At 42.1% G+C, this 20870-nt stretch overlaps 1 protein-coding gene across 1 annotated transcript in view; it reads right to left on the bottom strand.

Moving 5' to 3' along the window:
* LOC120736835 (cadherin-1-like) overlaps positions 1-20870 on the bottom strand; it is a 271472-nt gene that overhangs the window by 14775 nt on the left and 235827 nt on the right. The window contains exons 7-8 of the mRNA XM_040037169.1: positions 1563-1704; positions 1077-1249 (exon numbers count right to left, since the gene is read on the bottom strand). Coding sequence (XP_039893103.1) covers positions 1077-1249; positions 1563-1704 — 315 coding nt within the window. The remainder of the gene's footprint in view (positions 1-1076; positions 1250-1562; positions 1705-20870) is intronic.

The following is a 20870-nucleotide window of genomic DNA, read 5'->3' as shown; positions in this document are numbered from 1 at the left end:
TAGTAATGTAACTAAGTTACTAATTTAAAGTAACTTACCCAACACTGCTGCCAAGTGCAAGGATTCCTATCTTAACTAGAGCCAGACTGGACTGGGACAAAAAAAAAAAAAAAAATCAGTCCTGGCATTTTTTGTCTGTGATTGATATATACCATGCATACCTTGATCTATGTATGCTCAAGGTGGCAGGGAGGGAAGTTTGCCAACTATCGGAGCTGCAGAAAGGTGCAATGAATAATGTGCGTAAGTACAGCAAGCTGTCCATACCTTAGACCTTGGAAACTGCCAAACAATGACTTACAGCCTGGGCCAGCTGCTTAAAGAACTATACCAGAGTAATAGAAGGCAGCAGAATAAACCAGCTGTTCTCCACTGAAGGGGTGAGCAACAGAATGGCAGGGGAACAATATGGGAATAGCATCACCAAGGCTGTAGACAAAGCAATAGTCGAAGCGCATATAGAAGTACGCAACCCATAACGCCAATGCTCAGTGGCTAGTGGATCTAAGAACAGACAACAGCAACTTTCCTGAACAGGTACGGGTAACCATCACAGTGGCAGACAGCCAAGAAAGGGTCTCTATGAAGAATTGGACAGCACCAGGCCCCGACGTGGTTCACATTTACTGACTGAAGAAACATACTGTACTCCATGTGAACGCCTATAAGTACAAATGAACCAGCTGCTTGTCAGTGAGACCTCTTCCACACTTGGAATGGCTAACTGAAGGCCGGATAGCCCTGATTCCCAAGAACCTGGCCCGGGGTTGGCCCGGGGTTTGGGGGCCACTGGTGAAATGCAAGCTAGAAATAGAGATTGTTAGCCTGTAAAGTAAAAGTGTAGCCTCATGAAATCTGTTGGTTTCAACATTAAGTAAAACTTTTATTTGAAGGCAAACATTTTCAAGTTTCACAATTGAAGAAATCACCAGCAGGGTTTTGATGCAGTGCCCTCTTTCTGACTGATTTCTAGCAGTGACAGGCAGACTACTGATCCTGATTCATTATAAAATACTTTTTTCAGTACTTAGGTGTAAAAGGACACTTGTACGTTAAATATGTTTAACAAGTCTTACCTCTCTATCCAGTCCTCTACCAGTGACTCTGATGCTTCCAGTAATTGGGTTGATTTCAAACATGTTGTGAGTGGGCAGCGGTGGGTCCTGATTCAGAATACGATAGCGGAGCTCTGAGTTGTCAGTATTTGACTCATCGTCGTCTTTGGCCTCAACCCTAACCACCTCAGTCCCTGGAGTGGAGGAATTCAGAAAAAGGAAATAAAGAGCAGAAGTTTTAGAAGGTCTTCACACTGCTTCATTTAAGTATTTATTAAATCAAAATAGAGTTAGCGTAAAAAGTCTAATTTCATTCCAACCCACATTGTAATTTTCTGAAGGTTATCTTAAAATTCATTGCATTTAAACCTCTGCACTACATTGATTTCTATTGATGAGAATTGTAGATAGTATCAAAAATAAAGAAAACTGCAAATAAGTGCCAACAAGTTTGCTTGTTCAATATCTCAAAAAACAAAATAATGTCAAAAATATGTTTAAACATACCGATGGCCGTGGCCTCAGCAACATTTGCATTGTACTCCACCGTAAAATAAGGTTTGTTGTCGTTCTGGTCGATCACATTGACTATAATCTCCATGGGATCCTCAGCTTGTCCTGCTCCATCAGCCACAGCATGTGCTTCAAACTACACAGACAGAAGATTTCAACATGTTTGATTCACCTTTAAATTGATTCACTTATCTCTACGCCTTCAACATTACACACAATACAAACAAGGTAAAGATTTCAGTGTGACTGGTGAATTTAATATAAACTGAATTGAATTCTTTTAAAATTCTAGAAATAAAATGAAATGAAAAGGCTTATTGTCTTGACTCTACACATTTGATTCATTTACAGTAGGTTTTGTGTGGCGTCACTTGACTTCTTGTTTCTGTCTCTCAAAAGGGGTTTTGTGTGTTCCATTTCAAAACAGCCAAAAAGACCTGCAATGTCCAGCTGTAAAGGTTTAACAAACCTAGTAAGACTAGTAAAGACTCTTAATACTTATCTAAACTGAACATTTCAGACTGATCTGCACATCAAGAATCTTATTTCTTAACTGTGAAGTATTGTCTGTAGTTGATTAAAAAACTGAATTAATTTCAATATGATCCTGAAACACAAGATGTTACAAAAAAACAACAACATGATAGAATAATCAGGATAAAGGTTTTTATTATTAAGTGATCTTTAAAACATACTCACTTTGGAACACATTTGGACAAAGTGAGGATGATTACCGTGTAACTGGCTGTTTCCTCTCTGTCAAGTGGCTGTGTTACATACAGATTTCCAGTCTCTCTGTCCATTGTGAAACGATTAATAGGAGGCAGATCAGCTCCAGGACCAGTGATGCTGTAAAAGATCTTCTTTAATTTATCTTCATTAGAGCGGATCTGGAAAAAACACACAGGACTGAGTTAGATCACTCTCACTGTCTATGGTAAACGTTATGCACCAATAAAGAAGCCGTGGAAGTTCATCTTCAAAAATATCAAGAGATTCCTCAAATCAACAAGATTGCTAGATTCTCTAAGCACTTGGGATGTGTTTCTTTTTTTATCAGAAGACAAGCTACAGTTACTAATTTTAACTAATTAGCTTACTGTTGGTGCTAACCATTTTAATGTTTTTTTTCTATAATATCATCTTTTACCTTAATTGGATAATGTAGCAGTGAAGATACACAGAAAACGGGGAAGAAGGAGAAGGGAAACACACACACAGGAAAGCGCTGCACGTCAAACTCAGACTGCTGCACTGCAGCCATGTGACGTGTGGTTGCCTGCTCATCCACTGAGCTCACGTGGCCCCCAATTCACTTTTATTTATATTGTACCAATTCACAACAAAAGCTGCCTAAAGATGCTACAATATTTGAGAAAGAACCTCAAGAATCAGCTGGTCTGGAAGCACTTAGTGACAGTGGGAAGGGAAGCCACTCTTAACAGGAAGAAATTTCCAGCAGGACCAGGCTTAGCATTTAAACGCTGAAATTTCAAACACAAAATATGACTAAACATTTTACTTTCTTTCTTTGCAGTCGATATCAATACATTTATGGTGAGACAAATTAAGCTCAACTGTATGTAAATAGGGTGAAACATGACTCTGTATGTGTGTATGTGGTCTCTGGTTAGGATAAATCTGTTATTCTAATTTTTTCCCCAGGTGGGGGACAGTTATTGTTGACTGCTAATATCTTGCTCTCATTATCGCAAATAGCAAATAAACTTTTGATCTGTATTTAAGAAATAACGTTTCTTTCACCACAAATGTACATATTTTTACTCAACTAAAGTTAACAAGGTCAGCTTATGACAAAGACACATCCAAGAAAAGTGAAAACTCTGCAGATTCAATAATGAGAATTCAAAATAGGGGGAAAAGACTTGCTGACTGCAGAGGAAACATATAAACATTTACAATGCACTTTAGTGTCAAATTCTTCACAAGGTCCTTCAGTTCCTCATACCTGAGCTACTTTCAGGGGATAGTTTCCTCTCTTATTCTCAGTAACACTGAGTGGAGGAGTAGCCCAGTCTCTCTTCCTCCTCCTCACCCCTCCACCAGACTTGGGGAATTGAAGAACAGACACTTGTGGATCATTGGTAATCTGGGAAAACATGCAGAAAGCTTGGATAGAAGAACACTCACAAATTGATTATATTGTATATCTCAGAATTACACAACTTAGAGAAAGGAGAGGTAAGTCAGAGGGAGTGATGGAGTCTTGGTAGAAAACAATTCAATTCAATTCAATTCAATTTTATTTATATAGCGCCAAATCACAACAAAAGTCGCCTCAAGGCGCTTCATAGATACAGAGAAAAACCCAACAATCATATGACCCCCTATGAGCAAGCACTTTGGCGACAGTGGGAAGGAAAAACTCCCTTTTAACAGGAAGAAACCTCCGGCAGAACCAGGCTCAGGGAGGGGCGGGGCCATCTGCTGCGACCGGCTGGGGTGAGAGAAGGAAGACAGGATAAAGACATGCTGTGGAAGAGAGACAGAGGTTAATAACAGATATGATTCAATGCAGAGAGGTCTATTAATACATAGTGAGTGAGAAAGGTGACTGGAAAGGAAACACTCAATGCATCATGGGAATCCCCCGGCAGCCTACATCTATTGCAGCATAACTAAGGGAGGATTCAGGGTCACCTGGTCCAGCCCTAACTATATGCTTTAGCAAAAAGGAAAGTTTTAAGCCTAATCTTAAAAGTAGAGATAGTGTCTGTCTCCCGAATCCAAACTGGAAGCTGGTTCCACAGAAGAGGGGCCTGAAAACTGAAGGCTCTCCCTCCCATTCTACTTTTAAATACTCTAGGAACAACAAGTAGGCCTGCAGAGCGAGAGCGAAGCGCTCTAATAGGGTGATATGGTACTACAAGGTCATTAAGATAAGATGGGGCCTGATTATTTAAGACCTTGTATGTGAGGAGCAGGATTTTGAATTCAATTCTGGATTTAACAGGAAGCCAATGAAGGGAAGCCAAAACAGGAGAAATATGCTCTCTCTTTCTAGTCCCTGTCAGGACTCTTGCTGCAGCATTTTGGATTAGCTGAAGGCTTTTCAGCGAGTTTTTTGGACATCCTGATAATAATGAATTACAGTCGTCCAGCCTGGAAGTAATAAATGCATGAACTAGTTTTTCAGCGTCACTCTGAGACAGGATATTTCTAATTTTAGAGATGTTGCGCAAATGGAAGAAAGCAGTCTTACATATTTGTTTAATATGTGCGTTGAAGGACATGTCCTGGTCAAAAATGACTCCAAGGTTCCTCACCGCGTTACTGGAGGCCAAGGTAATGCCATCCAGAGTAAGAATCTGATTAGATACCATATTTCTAAGATTTTCAGGGCCGAGTACAATAACCTCAGTTTTATCTGAATTAAGAAGCGGAAAGTTAGCGGCCATCCAGGTCTTTATGTCTTTAAGACATTCCTGCAGTTTAACTAATTGGTGTGTGTCATCTGGCTTCATGGACAGATAGAGCTGGGTGTCATCAGCATAGCAGTGAAAATGTATGCTATGTCTTCTAATGATACTGCCTAAGGGAAGCATGTATAATGTAAACAGAATTGGTCCTAGCACTGAACCCTGTGGAACTCCGTAATTAACCTCAGTGTGTGAAGAGGACTCTCCATTTACATGCACAAACTGGAGTCTATTAGATAGATATGATACAAACCACTGCAGTGCAGTACCTGTAATACCTACAGCATGTTCTAATCGCTCTAATAGGATATTATGGTCGACAGTATCGAATGCTGCACTGAGGTCTAGCAGGACAAGCACAGAGATGAGTCCACTGTCAGAGGCCATAAGAAGATCATTTGTAACCTTCACTAAAGCTGTTTCTGTGCTGTGCTGAGCTCTGAAACCTGACTGAAACTCTTCAAATAAACCATTCCTCTGCAGATGATCTGTTAGCTGTTTGACAACTACTCTTTCAAGGATTTTTGATATGAAAGGAAGGTTGGAGATTGGCCTATAATTAGCTAAGACTGCTGGGTCTAGAGATGGCTTTTTGAGTAAAGGTTTAACTACAGCCAGCTTGAAGGCCTGTGGTACATAGCCGATCATTAGAGATAGGTTGATCATATTTAAGATCGAAGAATTAATTAATGGCAGGACTTCTTTGAGCAGTTTTGTAGGAATGGGGTCTAAAAGACAGGTTGATGGTTTGGAGGAAGTAATTATTGAAGTTAACTCAGAAAGATCAATTGGAGAAAAAGAGTCTAACTTAACATCAATGGTACTAAGAGTAGCTGTAGATAATATTACATCTGTGGGATGATTATTGGTAATTTTTTCTCTAATGATAAAAATTTTATTTGTGAAGAAGTTCATGAAGTCATTACTAGTTAACGTTAAAGGGATGGTTGGCTCAAAAGAGCTCTGACTTTTTGTCAGCCTGGCTAAAGTGCTGAGGAGAAACCTGGGGTTGTTCTTATTTATTTCAATCAGTGACGAATAGTAGGATGTTCTGGCTTTGCGGAGGGACTTTCTTATAAAGCAGCAAACTATTTCTCCAGGCTAAATGATGATCCTCTAGATTTGTGACACGCCATTTCCTCTCCAGATTACGAGTCATCTGCTTTAGGGTACGTGTTTGAGAATTATACCACGGAGTCAGGTACTTCTGATTTGAGGCCTTAGTTTTCACAGGAGCTACAGTATCCAGAGTCATACGTAGTGAGGAGGTGAAATTATTAACAAGATAATCGACCTCTGTTGGGGTAGCGTTCAGATAGCTGCTCTGCTCTGTGTTGGTACAGGGCATTGAAGATGATAACAGTGGGTGGATTATATTCTTAAACTTAGTTACAGCTCTTTCAGAAAGACATCTACTTTGATAAAGTCTACTCTTCACCGCTGTGTAATCAATTATTGTAAAAGTAAATGTTATCAGGAAATGATCAGACAGGAGAGGGTTTTCAGGAAACACTGTTAAATGTTCAGTTTCTATGCCATATGTTAAAACAAGATCTAGAGTGTGATTAAAGTGGTGGGTGGGTTCTTTTACATTTTGAGAGAAGCCAATTGAGTCTAATAACAGATTAAATGCCATGTTGAGGCTGTCATTTTTAGCATCTACATGGATGTTAACAAACAAACTTAATAAATGGCCTGTATTTATATAGCGCTTTACTAGTCCCTAAGGACCCCAAAGCGCTTTACATATCCAGTCATCCACCCATTCACACACTGGTGATGGCAAGCTACAGTGTAGCCACAGCCGCCCTGGGGCGCACTGACAGAGGCGAGGCTGCCGGACACTGGCGCCACCGGGCCCTCTGACTACCACCAGTAGGCAACGGGTGAAGTGTCTTGCCCAAGGACACAACGACCGAGACTGTCCAAGCCGGGGCTCAAACCGGCAACCTTCCAATTACAAGGCGAACTCCCAACTCTTGAGCCACGATCACCCCAAACCTAATAGTAGGTTTTGTGCCTTAAAGAGACTTAGCTCAGAATCAAACAAACTTTTTTTAAGCTTCAAGATACTGTCTCCAGGCCCATAGCATGAGGGATAACTTTGTGTATCCCAAAGTCTGCTGGAGAGGACGCAGAAGCAACTGTTAAAAGCTCCATCCATGGACTTCCGTTTTTCGGTGTTCTGACAAAACGTCCTACTTTGGCAAAACGTCCTACCGTAAGTAGTTTATGCACATTTCTGCCGTCACAGAGTAATTCCAGCACAAATGTAAGTAGGTATGACGGTTTGTCACGTAACTTTGCCCATTAGAGAATGCTTGTAGCTCACATTCATAAAACCAGGACGGTTTGCCACTTCATTTTACCCGTTAAAGCATGCTTGTAGGTAACATTCACAAAGGTAGCATGGTTTGGCACGTAATTTTACCCGTCAGAGTATGTTTCTAGCTCTTATTAACAAAGGTAAGATGATTTGCCACTGAATTCTCGCTGTAAAATTATGCTTCTAGCTCATATTCACAAAGGTAGGACGATTTGATAAGATAACCTTTATTAGTCCCACACGTGGGAAATTTGTTTTGTCACAGCAGGAAGTGGACAGTGCAAAAGTTATGAACGCAAAAATTAGAATACAATAAGAATAAATACAGTACACAACTGTACAGAATAGAATAAAATAAAATACTATATACAGTAGAATAAAATAGAATAAAATATACAATAAGATAAAAATAGAATACAAATGCTATATACAACTGAGTAAAAATACAACGATGCCAGAAAAGACTATTGCACATTAGTGTTATTGCACATTTGTGGATGTGTGTGTTTGATCAGTTAAGGTCTTTGTTGTGGAGTCTGACAGCAGTGGGGAGGAAAGACCTGCGAAATCTCTCTGTCCCACACCATGGGTGCCGCAGTCTCCCACTGAAGGAGCTGCTCAGTGCTATCCGAGTCTCCTGCATGGGGTGGGAGATGTTGTCCAACAGTGATGACAGCTTAGCTGCCATTCTCCTGTCACTCACCACCTCCACTGGGCATCCTAGAACAGAGCTGGCCCTTCAGATCAGCCTGTTCAGTCTCTTCCTGTCCCCAGCAGAGATGCTGCCACCCTAGCAGACCACACCATAAAAGATAGCAGAGGCCACCACAGAGTCATAGAAGGTCTTCGGGAGTGGGCCCTCCACTCCAAACGACCTGAGTCTCCGCAGCAGGTACAGCCTGCTCTGCCCTTTCCTGTAGAGGGCGTCTGAGTTATGAGTCCAGTCCAGTCTGTTGTTCAGATGAACGCCACTTAATTATAGCTGTTAAAGTATGCTTGTACGTCACATTCACAAAGGTAGGACGGTTTGGCACTTAATTTTACCCGTCAGAGTATGTTTGTAGCTTATATTCACAAAGGTAGGACGGTTCGCCACAGAATTTTGTGTTGTGCGCATGCGTAGAAACAACGGGTACGATGGTTTGTCAGGTAGGATGGATTCCCAGAACACCGGCAATGGAGTAAGGTGTGTCGGCCACTAACACCTGCCTAACTTTTTTTAAATTTTACTTTCTGAGCCCCACTTTGTTTTTAGACACGAGCTTTTTCGGGTCATTTAAGAGTGTCACACTGGAAGGATGTCCAAGGGAAGGAGACTAACCAAGAAAGACCTTACTGCCGAGAGTTGTGCTAACCCTGGCGCAGCAGAGGATGCTAGTGCAGCCCTGAACCCGGCGCTTGTCGCCCTGCTTGAACAGCACAGAACAGCCATAGCCGCAGATTTTAAGGCTACATCGGATGTAATTAACGGTAAGCTGGACAAGATTCAAGCGGAAGTTGCAAATCAAGAACTACGTATTGGTGAGCTTGAAACAAGCGCAGCGGATGTTGTTCAGCATTTAGCAGCACTCAAAGTTAAGTATGACTTACTACAGGAGGAAAACAAATTTTTCAAAACTAAACTTTCCAACCTGGAGAGTAGAAGCAGAAGGCAGAACATCCGTCTGGTGGGTTTGCTGGAATCGGCGGAGCCGGGTCCACGGCCAACTGAGTTCTTTTCCCGGCTGCTGGTGGAGGTCTTCGGCGCACAAACTTTGTCATCCCCCCCGGAGCTTGACAGAGCCCACCGTAGCCTTATGCCCAAACCGGGCCCTGATGGGAGGCCGCGCTCGGTCATTATCCGCTTCCATCGCTTCCAGATTAAGGAGCTGCTGATGAGGGAGGCATTGAGACGCAGAGGGATGTTGGAGTACTGTGGACATAAACTCCAATTTTATGAGGATTACAACGCCGACGTCCAGAAGCAGCGAGCCCAGTATAAGGATGTTATGGCCGAGTTATACCAGAGAGGCCTCCGACCTTCCCTCCTCTTCCCCGCCAGGCTTCGCATTACTCTTCCAGATGGGAAAATCTGGCGATTGGAATCAGTTGAGGCGGCCTCTCGCTTCATCCAAACGATGGAAGAAAACCAAAGCTCTCCATCCTGAGGTGGACACTGTAGCCGGTTAGAGCACTCACCCTAATTTGCAACTATAACGTGTCTAAGTAGCCTAAGTAGCCACTAGCCTAAGTGGCGTCCTCGTTCTGACTGACACTATACAGCCGCGCTGTTGGCATAGCAATGTGTTCTTTGCTGTTTATTTTAAGGTAAAACTGGTTCGTTGTTTGGCTGATTTGTTCTTGTTCTTTTTTCTTTCTCTTCTTCGTGTCCTGAAAACTGGGACCCTGGCTGGAGTTTAGGGGCTAATATTCAATGGTGCAGGTATGATGCTAGTTGTACGGGGAGTTCTTGACTAGTATGGGAAGAAAACAGGGGCTTACGTGGTTGCTTTATAATGCAACCTGCTGGGGAGATATTGGTGGGTGGTATTGTTTTATTTTTATTTTTTTTACGCAGTGATATGTTATTGTATTGCATTTTATTTCTGGGGTGGAGTTGGTTGTCATGTTTTTTGTTGTTGTTGTTGTTGTTGTTGTTTTCGTCCCCTCCCTTCCCTCCTTGGGCAACTCTGCACATAAAAATGTGGGACTTCCTTGATGAGTGGTAATCTTACCTTTGTTAGCTGGAATGTGAGGGGGTTGAACCACCCAATAAAGCGAAAGAGAGCCTTATCACGCCTGAAGCAATTTAAGCCCGGGATAGTTTTTTTGCAAGAGACTCACTTGCAGGATTCGGATCACTCACGCTTGGCGAAATGTTGGTCAGGACAGATGTTTCACTCCAATTGTAAAGCAAAGGCCAGGGGTACAGCTATTCTTATCGATCGGAACATCACATTTGTTCCATCCACTGTTGTGTCAGACAAAAACGGTCGGTTTATAATAGTGTCTGGCAAACTCTGCGACAGGTCTGTGACCTTGGCCAATATTTATGCACCCAATTTTGATGATGTGCAATTTTTTCTACGCCTGTTTTCACACCTCCTGGACTTAAATGCTCACTCTTTAATTCTGGCGATTTTAATCTTTATTTGGATGCGGTTTTAGATCGTTCATCCCCCAAACCTGCTACTCTTAACAAATCTGCAACTTATGTCAAGTCTTTTCTTGAAGATTATAGTCTCACAGATTCCTGGCGGTTTTTGGTCCCTACTGGTAGAGACTATTCCTTCTTCTCACATGTACACCACACCTACACTAGAATAGATTATTTTTTTATTGATAATTTGCTAATTAATAGTATTGGATTCTGCAGCTATGAAAGCATTACTGTCTCTGATCATGCCCCCCTTGTGCTCAAAATAGCTTTTCAGGGCTGCGACTCTGTGAGAAAGCTCTGGAGATTGGATCCATTGCTGCTCACGGATGAACAATTTGTTTCTAACATCTCTTCTAAATTTAAAATTTTTCTTAACGAGAATAGAACACCTGGTATGCCAAACAGGACGGTGTGAGAAGCTCTGAAGGCATTTCTGAGAGGAGAAATCATCTCAGTGGCAGCATTTAAAAGACAGTGTGCACAGCGGGAGCAGAGGCTTATTTCAGACCAGATTTTAAACATCGACAGGCAGTACGCTCAGTCACCATCACCGGCGCTGTACAAAGAACGCTTAAGTCTACAAACCAAACTCAACCTACTTTCCACTCGACAAGTGGAAGAATGTCTGATTAGAAACAAGAACGATTTTTACGAACATGGTGCAAAGACCGGTAAGCTTTTGGCCACTCAACTGCGTGGTATTAGGGCTAAACAAATCATAACCGGAGTGAGGGCGGACAGTGGAGTGGTGACATTTTTTCTTCATTTTACTCTAAGGCGACGTCCACACGTACCCGGGTATTTTTGAAAACACAGATTTTTCTATGCGTTTGCACCTTTCGTCCACACGTAAACTGCGTTTTCGGTCACTGAAAACAGAGATTTTTAAAAACTCCGGCCAGGGTGGATATTTTTGAAAACTCAGTTTTTGCATTTACATGTGGACGAGAAAAACGGAGAAAACGCAGCGTCAAAGGTGTGCGCCATTTTTGACGTCACACTGTGCGCCACGTTATTGTTTTGGTGAAAGGAATTTCTACAATACTGTTACTTGTACTCTCTGCAGTGTTTAAATGCTTACATATACACAGACAGTTACTGTCCCTCCACACATACGACTCGGTTCTGCTTCTATGCCCCCATCCTTGTTTACTATTTCCCACCGAGGCTTCTAGACTTCTGATTGGCCAACATATCGCCACCTGTTGCTTTGGCATGTTCCTAGCAGCGTTTTCCTTCATTTCTGCGTTTACGTGTGGATGGGACTATTTTTTAAAATGAAAACGGAAAATCTGTTGTTGTTTTTTTTAAAAATACCCGTGTACGTGTGGACGTAGCCTAAGTTATATACATCAGAACCTACTGTTAATGTAAAAGATTTGCATGGTTTCTTTGACTCCATTGATATGCCCTCGCTCCCCCCAGGGCTCAGACAGACTCTGGAAGCCCCTATCTCAAAGGCAGAAATTCAGGTGACAATAGCATCTATGCAATCCGGGAAATCTCCAGGTCCTGATGGATTTTCTACTGTAGGAATGTTTAGCTTATTTTAGAGTTTAGAAATGTGTTAACATAGAATGTAGAATTATTGTAGAGATACTGACACTGCCCTCAATGTAATAAAGGCCTGACTGTGTCATGAATTTAAGAGTAGATTGTAGGAGACCCCTCCCCCAGTTGAACTGTGAAAGGTCTCAACATTTGCAACTGGATAACTGTGGTCTGGAAGGGAGATGGGTTTTATGACCTCTAGGGAGTCACCTGCACCCACAGTGTTTTAACTGTCATACACACTCATCCACACGCACACTCACTCATGTGCACTCACACATACACACAGGTATGCGTACACAGTCATTCACGAGCACTCACATAGACAAGCGGAAACGCTCACATGTAGGCACTCATGTGCTCGTGCACATAGACACAGACACAGAGTTTGCAGCACACCGTGGGGGGGGTGTTATGATGGGGACGCCTCTATAAAGCTGGCTGTAACTAACGAAGGGGTGACGATTTTGCAGTTTGCAGAGGGACATCGGCCTCGTCTTCCCTTCTAGAAGTGCATGCTTAAATGAAGATGAATAAAGATGAATAAAGGTTTTGTGACATAACTACTGAGTTCCGGCAACGGCGGCGACGGGCAAACAGTTCTGGAGGCCGACCATGCACACGGCAACGGCGGCAGCAAAACCAATCAGGAGGCCGACCACTTGGAAGGCAGTGGTGGCCACTGAGCAGGTCTAGAGGTCGGCCGTGATGCCAGCGGCGGCGACGAACTCTTTCCGGAGGCCGTCCCCGACGGCCATGATGCCAACTTAGAGGCCTGGAAATTGGCTGGCAGAGGCGAATAGGAACAGGCCGAGCTGGCTGTGACGGCGGTGTTGCAACCGCAGGGCCAGACGAGGCAGGGCCAGACGAAGGCGGAGCTGAGGCTGGACCAGGCGTGGATAAAGACACAGAGGCTGGACCAGGCGTGGATGAAGACACAGAGGCGGGACCTGACGGCAGTGGGACGGCTGTGGGACCTGACGGCGATGATGCTGCGGAACCTGACGCTGCAGGCGATGATGCTGCAGGCGGTGATGATGCTGCAGGCGGTGATGTAGAAGTCGCGGGGGATGATTCAGCATTTCAAGGCCGATTACGTCACAGCGGCGCGCCGAAGGCTGTCTCAATTCAAAGGCTGCTCGAAATGCGGCCCTGAAATGCGTCCTTCATTTCCCTGAATTTTAAGGCTGTGGCAGTGTAGACTTTGTGGCCCAACATATCCCAGAATGCATAGCGTGGCGGTGCGTGTGGATAATTTTGCCGAAAAAAAACGGCGGATGAGGGGCGCCCGAAGAGTAAACTTTAAGTAAGTACTGAATATTATGTCACTTATTTACGTGCAAATGTTTAATGTTTAAGGCTGCAGACCCTGAATTGGGATACAGCCAATGACTTTCACAATAAGACAGGAAACAAGAAACCACTAAACAAAGATGCAGACACGACACTGAGAGACAGACTAGACACTGAACAGAAACTGCAATACACATGAGAACCCAAAACCTAAGAACTGATCCCTCACCAAGAATAACAGAAACAGATCTATAATGATAATAATAATAAACAAAGCACCAGAACATCAGAAAACAACCCATAATGCAAAAATAAACCAAAATATAAGAAACTCAAAATGCTGGGTCAACACTGACCCAGAACCGTAACACGTTCATCTTTTAGTGATGTTATAGCATGAGATTCTAATTTCCCAGCAGCCAAACGTGCCAATAACCGTCCAGGTTTATCTGCCAACTCAAACAGCCTATGCTTAGCATAGAATATACTGGCCTCTACTTTTTCAGTCAGAAATTGATTCAGAGCTGATCTAGTGGCTTCTATTTTTTTCAGTACGTAAGGTGAAAAATGTATTTTGAGGGAGTGTTCTAGATCTGCTAATTTTTTTTCCAGGTCCATTTGATGTTTTAAAGATTCTTTCTTTTTCGCTATACTCTATGAAATTACAGCGCCACGTAAGTATGCCTTCATTTTGCACAACTCTGTTGCTTGTGAAGCTCGCACACAAGAATTTCACTCACATGTGCTGTACCAATGTACCTGCACATGTGATGTGACAATAAAAGTGATTTGATTTGATTTGATTTGATTGTCTCCCAAAGGACAGAAGGATTTGTGTTTCCATTATCATTTGTTCGTAAAAAAAAGATCCACTTGTTCTTTTATATAACTCCGAAACATAGAATTATTTAAAAGTGATAGATTTAATCGCCAACTACGTAGAGTTGGGTGAGCTTCAGGAGGTGAAATATTTAAATGAACATCTGCATGATCAGAGAGTATACGCGTGCCAATATCACAAATGCTAACTCTGTTGAGGACCTCCCTCGAGACAAGGAAATAATCAATACGGGGATAACTCTTATGTGGATTAGAATAAAAAGTATAATCTTTTTCACCTGGATGAAGAGTTCTCCAAATGTCTATCAGCTGCAAGTCAGAACACAGTCCCTTGATCGCTTCTCGCTTTTTGGATACTGAATTGTAGGGTGGTGGATTTTGATCCATTTCTGGGTCTATGCTACAATTAAAGTCTCCTGCCAGAACAGTAAATGTTGTCAAATTGACAGATATTTCTTTTATAAGTTCTGAGTAAAAAATTTCCAGATATACATTCGGAGCATAAATACAGCCTATCAGAACAGATTCCCCATATAAACGTCCTATTATAACAACAAATCTACCCTGATCATCTTTAATACACTTTGTAAGAACAAATGGGGTATTTTTATAAATTGACTTTGCTGTTATTGAAAAAGACATGCTGCTTTTCTCATCTCCCTTCTCTGTGGACCCTGATGATGCTCCTCCGCAGCTTCAGCTGGAGCTCATTGAACTGCAGTGTGACAATGAGTGCCGCGGAAAACGCCAGCAGTGTTCTCTTGTTGACTTTTAACGGCAGCTAGACAAAGACAGGTTTCCTGAAGTGCAATCACTTGCTAAGAAAGTGCTGAGCTTATTTGGTTCCACATTCTCTATCATGAACCTAAACAAAAACCGATTGAGATCAAGGATGAGTGACTAAAATCTAGATATCAGTATCACCCCTCGCATTATTCTAGGGATGTCCAAAATTCTGTACTGGAGAGCTGCTATGCATGTTTTAGTTCTTTCTGGTTTAGCACAGTTGAATCAAATGAAGAGCAGCCCTCCAGGAGTGACATCCCTGCATTAGTCATGTGTTCCTGAGCAGTAAAAAGCATAAAGCACACTAATGCAAGGAGTCAAGGAGGCCATTTACGTGAAAAGGGAAAGACCATCTCTGAATCGAGGAGGGGGCCTAAAAAATAATGTTCTGGAAATAATTTCATGATTCTAACTTTACTGTATGTGACCCAGTTGCCACTGAGACACAAATGTAAATACAAGAGCAGTAAATTTAGGTCAGAGTAACAAATAACATCATAAACTAACCACCTCCTATTCCTAGCTGATATGGAAACATAATACTGTTATCTCCTTTTGTGGCTGAATGTTAGGAATATGGGACACGGTTTGTAAACTGAAACATACTGAAATTAACAACATTTTTCCACATGTAGCTCCAATTTTGCAATATGATTGTTTTTTTTAATTAGTGTGTGCTCAGCAGCTAGTCTATACAGAATGGCTACCTGTTAGATTTGTATTGTTTATTGTCATTTATGCTTAGAAATATTTAACCATATATGCTTAGAGGTGTATAATCGATTGTGTAGTGATAGGATGTGTGACAGATATTTCTCTCTCCCCTGCTCTTCTCCCTGTATACTAACTGCTGCACCTCCACCCACCAGTCTGTCAAGCTAATAAAGTTTGCAGATGACACCACCGTTATTGGACTCATCTCGGACGGGGATGAGTCTGCCTACAGGAGGGAGGTTGAACGTCTGGTGTCCTGGTGCAGCCACAACAACCTGGTGCTGAATGCCCAGAAGACAGTGGAGATTATTGTGGACTTCAGGAAGCACACAGCTCCACTCCCCCCCATCATCCTGACTGACACCCCCATCACCTCTGTGGACTCATTCCGCTTCCTGGGTACCACCATCACCCAGGACCTGAAGTGGGAGCCCACCATCACCTCCGTCATTAAGAAAGCCCAGCAGAGGATGTACTTCCTGAGGCAGCTGAAGAAATTGAACCTGCCAACACGGACGATGATGCAATTCTACACTGCAATCATCGAGTCCATCCTGACCTCCTCCATCACCGTGTGGTACGCTGGAGCCACTATCAGGGACAAACAGAGACTGCAGCGTGTTGTGCGCTCTGCTGAGAAGGTGATTGGCTGCAGACTCCCATCTCTGCAGGACCTGTACACCTCCAGGACACTGGGGCGTGCAGCTCGGATCTCAGCTGACCCTTCTCACCCTGGACACAGTCTGTTTGACCTGCTCCCCTCAGGCAGGAGGCTCCGGTCCATTCGCGCCAGAACCTCTCGCCATAAGAACAGTTTCTTCCCCTCTGCTGTTGAACACATGAACAATAACCGTATGACTGTTCCCACCACTAACACATGACCCTACGCTGTGTTCACTGCATCATTCCATGTTTGGCACTGATCACCACCTGCACTCATGTATATATCTATCTACTTAGCACTTTTAATTCTTATTCTCATTTTTATTTTCATGTCTATTTAAGCTTAATTTATAACAGTATGTTTGCACTGAAGCACCGCAGCAATTTCCTAATGTTGTAAACCCGCTCAACATTTGGCAATAAAACCCTTTCTGATTCTGATTCTGATTCTTAATAGTCTGCAAAGGCTTTGTGCGCATTCCAGGGTGTTCTGGCATTCATACCCACATTCTGGGAGCATGGGAGAGGGTATACCTTCTCTTATTGTTTTATGGTAGGATAAACATGTCTATATCTGTTTTAGGCTAAGTGCCTTTTGTTTAAATGAACTGCTGGACTTCCAAACCAGCAGGGTTAGGGAAGTCATTTATGGGGTCACACACACACACACACACACACACACACACACACACACTTACACAACGCACAGGCAAGGTACTCTTTGTTTGTATGTAGACGGCATATGTTAATGAACCAATGTATATTCATGTAACCTCAATAAAAGAGCAATGTTACGGGGGAGCGGACGAGAGTCTGACGGAGGTCAAGTGGGTGGAACGACACTTGGCTCCAGGCAGGTCTCCCTCATGCATGAGTAACACGAAGAACTTTGCCTACTTGGTGTTCAATGCTTTTGCTGTGTTTTTAAATTGTCTCGTTTCAGTGGTGGGCCTGTGCTAGACAAACCCAACATTAATTGGTCCTTCGAAGCCGGAGCCCTAGAATTGACATTCACCGAGGGGAAAAAGAGACACGCCGAAAGACGTCAGCCAGGACGTATAGAAGTTCCTGTAGTAAAAGGCCGGTGGATTAGCTGTCTGTTTTTTCTCCTCGCTGGATGGTCATTGACGGGATTCGAGATTAATGCAAGAGCAACATATAGGTAAATATTTTAACTAATTACGTGCATAGAGGCACTTGACCTGTGTGAACGACTGTCGTCTTATTATCAGCCATTGCTGAGATATAGAGCACACCTATGAAAACAACTAATATGCTGAACCCTGTATGAAGCAGCTAAAACTACTTGACGGAGAAGCTGAATTGAATATGAAAGTGCAGGTCTTTGCCACTGTGGGCAAAGCACGCAACCACTGTGTGAGGTTGCGTTGCGGTCTCTTCTGAGCTGATGAGCAAGCTACACATTATCAGATCGAGAGCTGGCTGAGAACTCATCAAAGAGAGGGAATCAGAACTATGATAACTGTGATAACTGGAGTGTGCAGCGTTTCCGTGAGTTCAGCTTCTTCTTTCAGATGCGCAGCAGTTTTTCTGCATCTTGACTCATGTGTGTAGAGTGTTCATAGCATCAGCATCATGTTTTTGTTTATTTGTTTTGTTGGGTTGAAAAATTATTAAATAAACTTGTGCTCATACTTATGGATCACCATGGCACATGCCATTGGCCATATGATTTATTTACGCAGATGAAAAAAGGGAGTGTGAATGTGTCTGACATCACAGTGTTTTTTGTGCACTGTGTAAAAGTAATTGCCTCTGATTGTGAGAGTGGTTATTCTGCAGGTCACCAGCTATTGTAAAGGGGGAAAAAAAGGAGTAAAAAAGAGACAAAATTTACATTGTAGATGAAAAATAATCATAGGAAAAAGGTTTTGTGTTGATTAGCCAAGAACAACTACAATCTCATTTTCTGCTTTTAAGAAAGGACTGTTCACAAAAACTGCCACTGTGGGCAAAGCACGCAACCACTGTGTGAGGTTGCGTTGCGGTCTCTTCTGAGCTGATGAGCAAGCTACACATTATCAGATCAAGAGCTGGCTGAGAACTCATCAAAGAGAGGGAATCAGAACTATGATAACTGTGATAACTGGAGTGTGCAGCGTTTCCGTGAGTTCAGCTTCTTCTTTCAGATGCGCAGCAGTTTTTCTGCATCTTGACTCATGTGTGTAGAGTGTTCATAGCATCAGCATCATGTTTTTGTTTATTTGTTTTGTTGGGTTGAAAAATCACATGTTATTCACATTGTCAAAATAACCTTCAACATTTTCCCAACAACACAGTGTAACAGCATTACCACTCATAACCTGTAAAAAACGTGTCTATATCTGTTTTAGGCTAAGTGCCTTTTGTTTAGATGAACTGCTGGACTTCCAAACCAGCAGGGTTAGAGAAGTCATTTGTATGTGTGTGTGTCACACACACACACACACATACTTACACAACGCACAGGCAAGGTACTCTTTGTTTGTATGTAGACGTCATATGTTAATGAACCTATGTATATTCATGGAATCTCAATAAAAGAGCAATGTTACGGGGGAGCGGACGAGAGTCTGACGGAGGTCAAGTGGGTGGAACGACACTTGGCTCCAGGCAGGTCTCCCTCATGCATGAGTAACACAAAGAACTTTGCCTACTTGGTGTTCAATGCTTTTGCTGTGTTTTTAAATTGTCTCGTTTCAGCGGTGGGCCTGCGCTAGACAAACCCAACACTACCCATATGAAAAAGATATATATAAACCTTATAAAGTTTGTATCTGTCTTGCATGAAACTTGTATGAAAAGCATACAAGAGTGAAAACAGATATAAGATCCCTTGAAAAATTATATAAATGAAACTTGTATGTTTTGGATACTTACTAAAACAATATATGAAAGTAATGAGAAAGTGGCCACTTTCATGAGTAAATCATGTAAGCCTTACATCAGCGGTCCCCAACCCCCGGGCCTCGGACCGGTACCGGTCCGTGAGTCGTTTGGTACCGGGCCGCGAGAGTTGAGGCTCAGGTCTGAAATGTATGGTTTTCAGGGTTTTTATCAGTTTTCAGCGTTATTTTGTTAGCGTTTTTATCGTTAACTCTGTTTTCCTGGGTCTTGTCACGTGTGTTATGAATAAATCTTCTTTTTTTCGGTACCGGTACTAGTTTTATTTTGTTGTATTTATCCACGACCTTAAAGGCCGGTCCGTGAAAATATTGTCGGGCATAAATCGGTCCGTGGCGCAAAAAAGGTTGGGGACCGCTGCCTTACATGATTCACTATATTTAAGTAAGCAAGTCTTATGCAAGTCTTTTATAAGTTTTTTTCTATTTCTTTTCCGTATGGCTAAAGTTGGGTTTTGATTTTTTTCATTTTTTATACATATTTAACATTTATTTTATTCAAATTGGTATGTATTTAAATGGTTACACTAACACTTTTCAGTCAATGTGCAAATCTACTGTTTATAAGGTTGGGGAAACCTGCAGTCAACTGAGACTGAAGAAGTCTGAAGACTTGGATGAGTGACAAAATGTTTCTCCCACTAAAAACGTTACGTTCAGATGAACAGAATCAGATTTTGGGGAGTTATGAAAATTAAAAAAAAAAAAACATTAAATGAAAAGGTGTGTCCAAACTTTTGACGTGTAGTGTATTAGTTCAGAGGTCCTAAATAACATGCTGTTTGGAATCCTCACATCATTCCCTAAATCTCAACATGTTGTCATTACAAAAAATGGCAGTAAAAAAACAGTTTGAAAAAATAGCTCTATAATGCATTAATATTACTTTGACATTCAGATGAATCTAATGACTTTAAAGGAGAGGTGAGAAGTCAGACATGATATTTTAAATCTTCATGCGATACTTTCTTTATGGTGACAACAGACACCACACTTGTAAGAATCCTAGTGTCTACGTTATAAAGTTTTCAGTCAATTTTCAACCAATTTTTCAATAAGTTGACCTTGAAGGCCTTGGTAGATGTGAGCCAAATTTTAACAGATTGTTAACTCGGCTTTTAAAAAGAAATGGTGCTGTCAAATTCAGTGAAACAAGTAACAAAATTCATTTATTTTACGTAACTTTAAACAGAATGGGCAGTAAGAGAAATGAGTGAATATAGACTGCCAAATTATAACCAAAGAAGGAAGTCTCACCTCAGAAGCGATGACTAAAGTGCCAAAAAGTGCGAGCCAAGCAGTCTCCATCTGTGTAAATGCTCTTTTTTAAATATTCCCTGCACATATATGATTGTAACCAAAAATAATTAGAAGAATTCGGAATATAGACCTATATAGACAGCAATGATCTGAGTCTGAGCTTGGCCATCCACATTCAGAAGATTTCAGTCTCTTCCTCTTCCTGATAATGTGTCTCTCACTCCCCGTGTATTTCTCACCCATACACACACACTGAAATTCAGACTTTAGCCACAGTTGTTTACTAAGAATCACTAAAAAAAATCATATGAAACTGTTATGAAACAGCCTCAAAACCACCAGCATCTGGGCATCACATACTGTATGCTCAGTGTTGAGCAGGCGACC

This window comes from Simochromis diagramma, unplaced genomic scaffold (genome assembly GCF_900408965.1).
Source record: "Simochromis diagramma unplaced genomic scaffold, fSimDia1.1 OVJJ01000197.1, whole genome shotgun sequence".
Classification (NCBI taxonomy): Eukaryota; Metazoa; Chordata; class Actinopteri; order Cichliformes; family Cichlidae; genus Simochromis; species Simochromis diagramma.
This window is presented reverse-complemented; position numbering and strand designations above follow the sequence as displayed.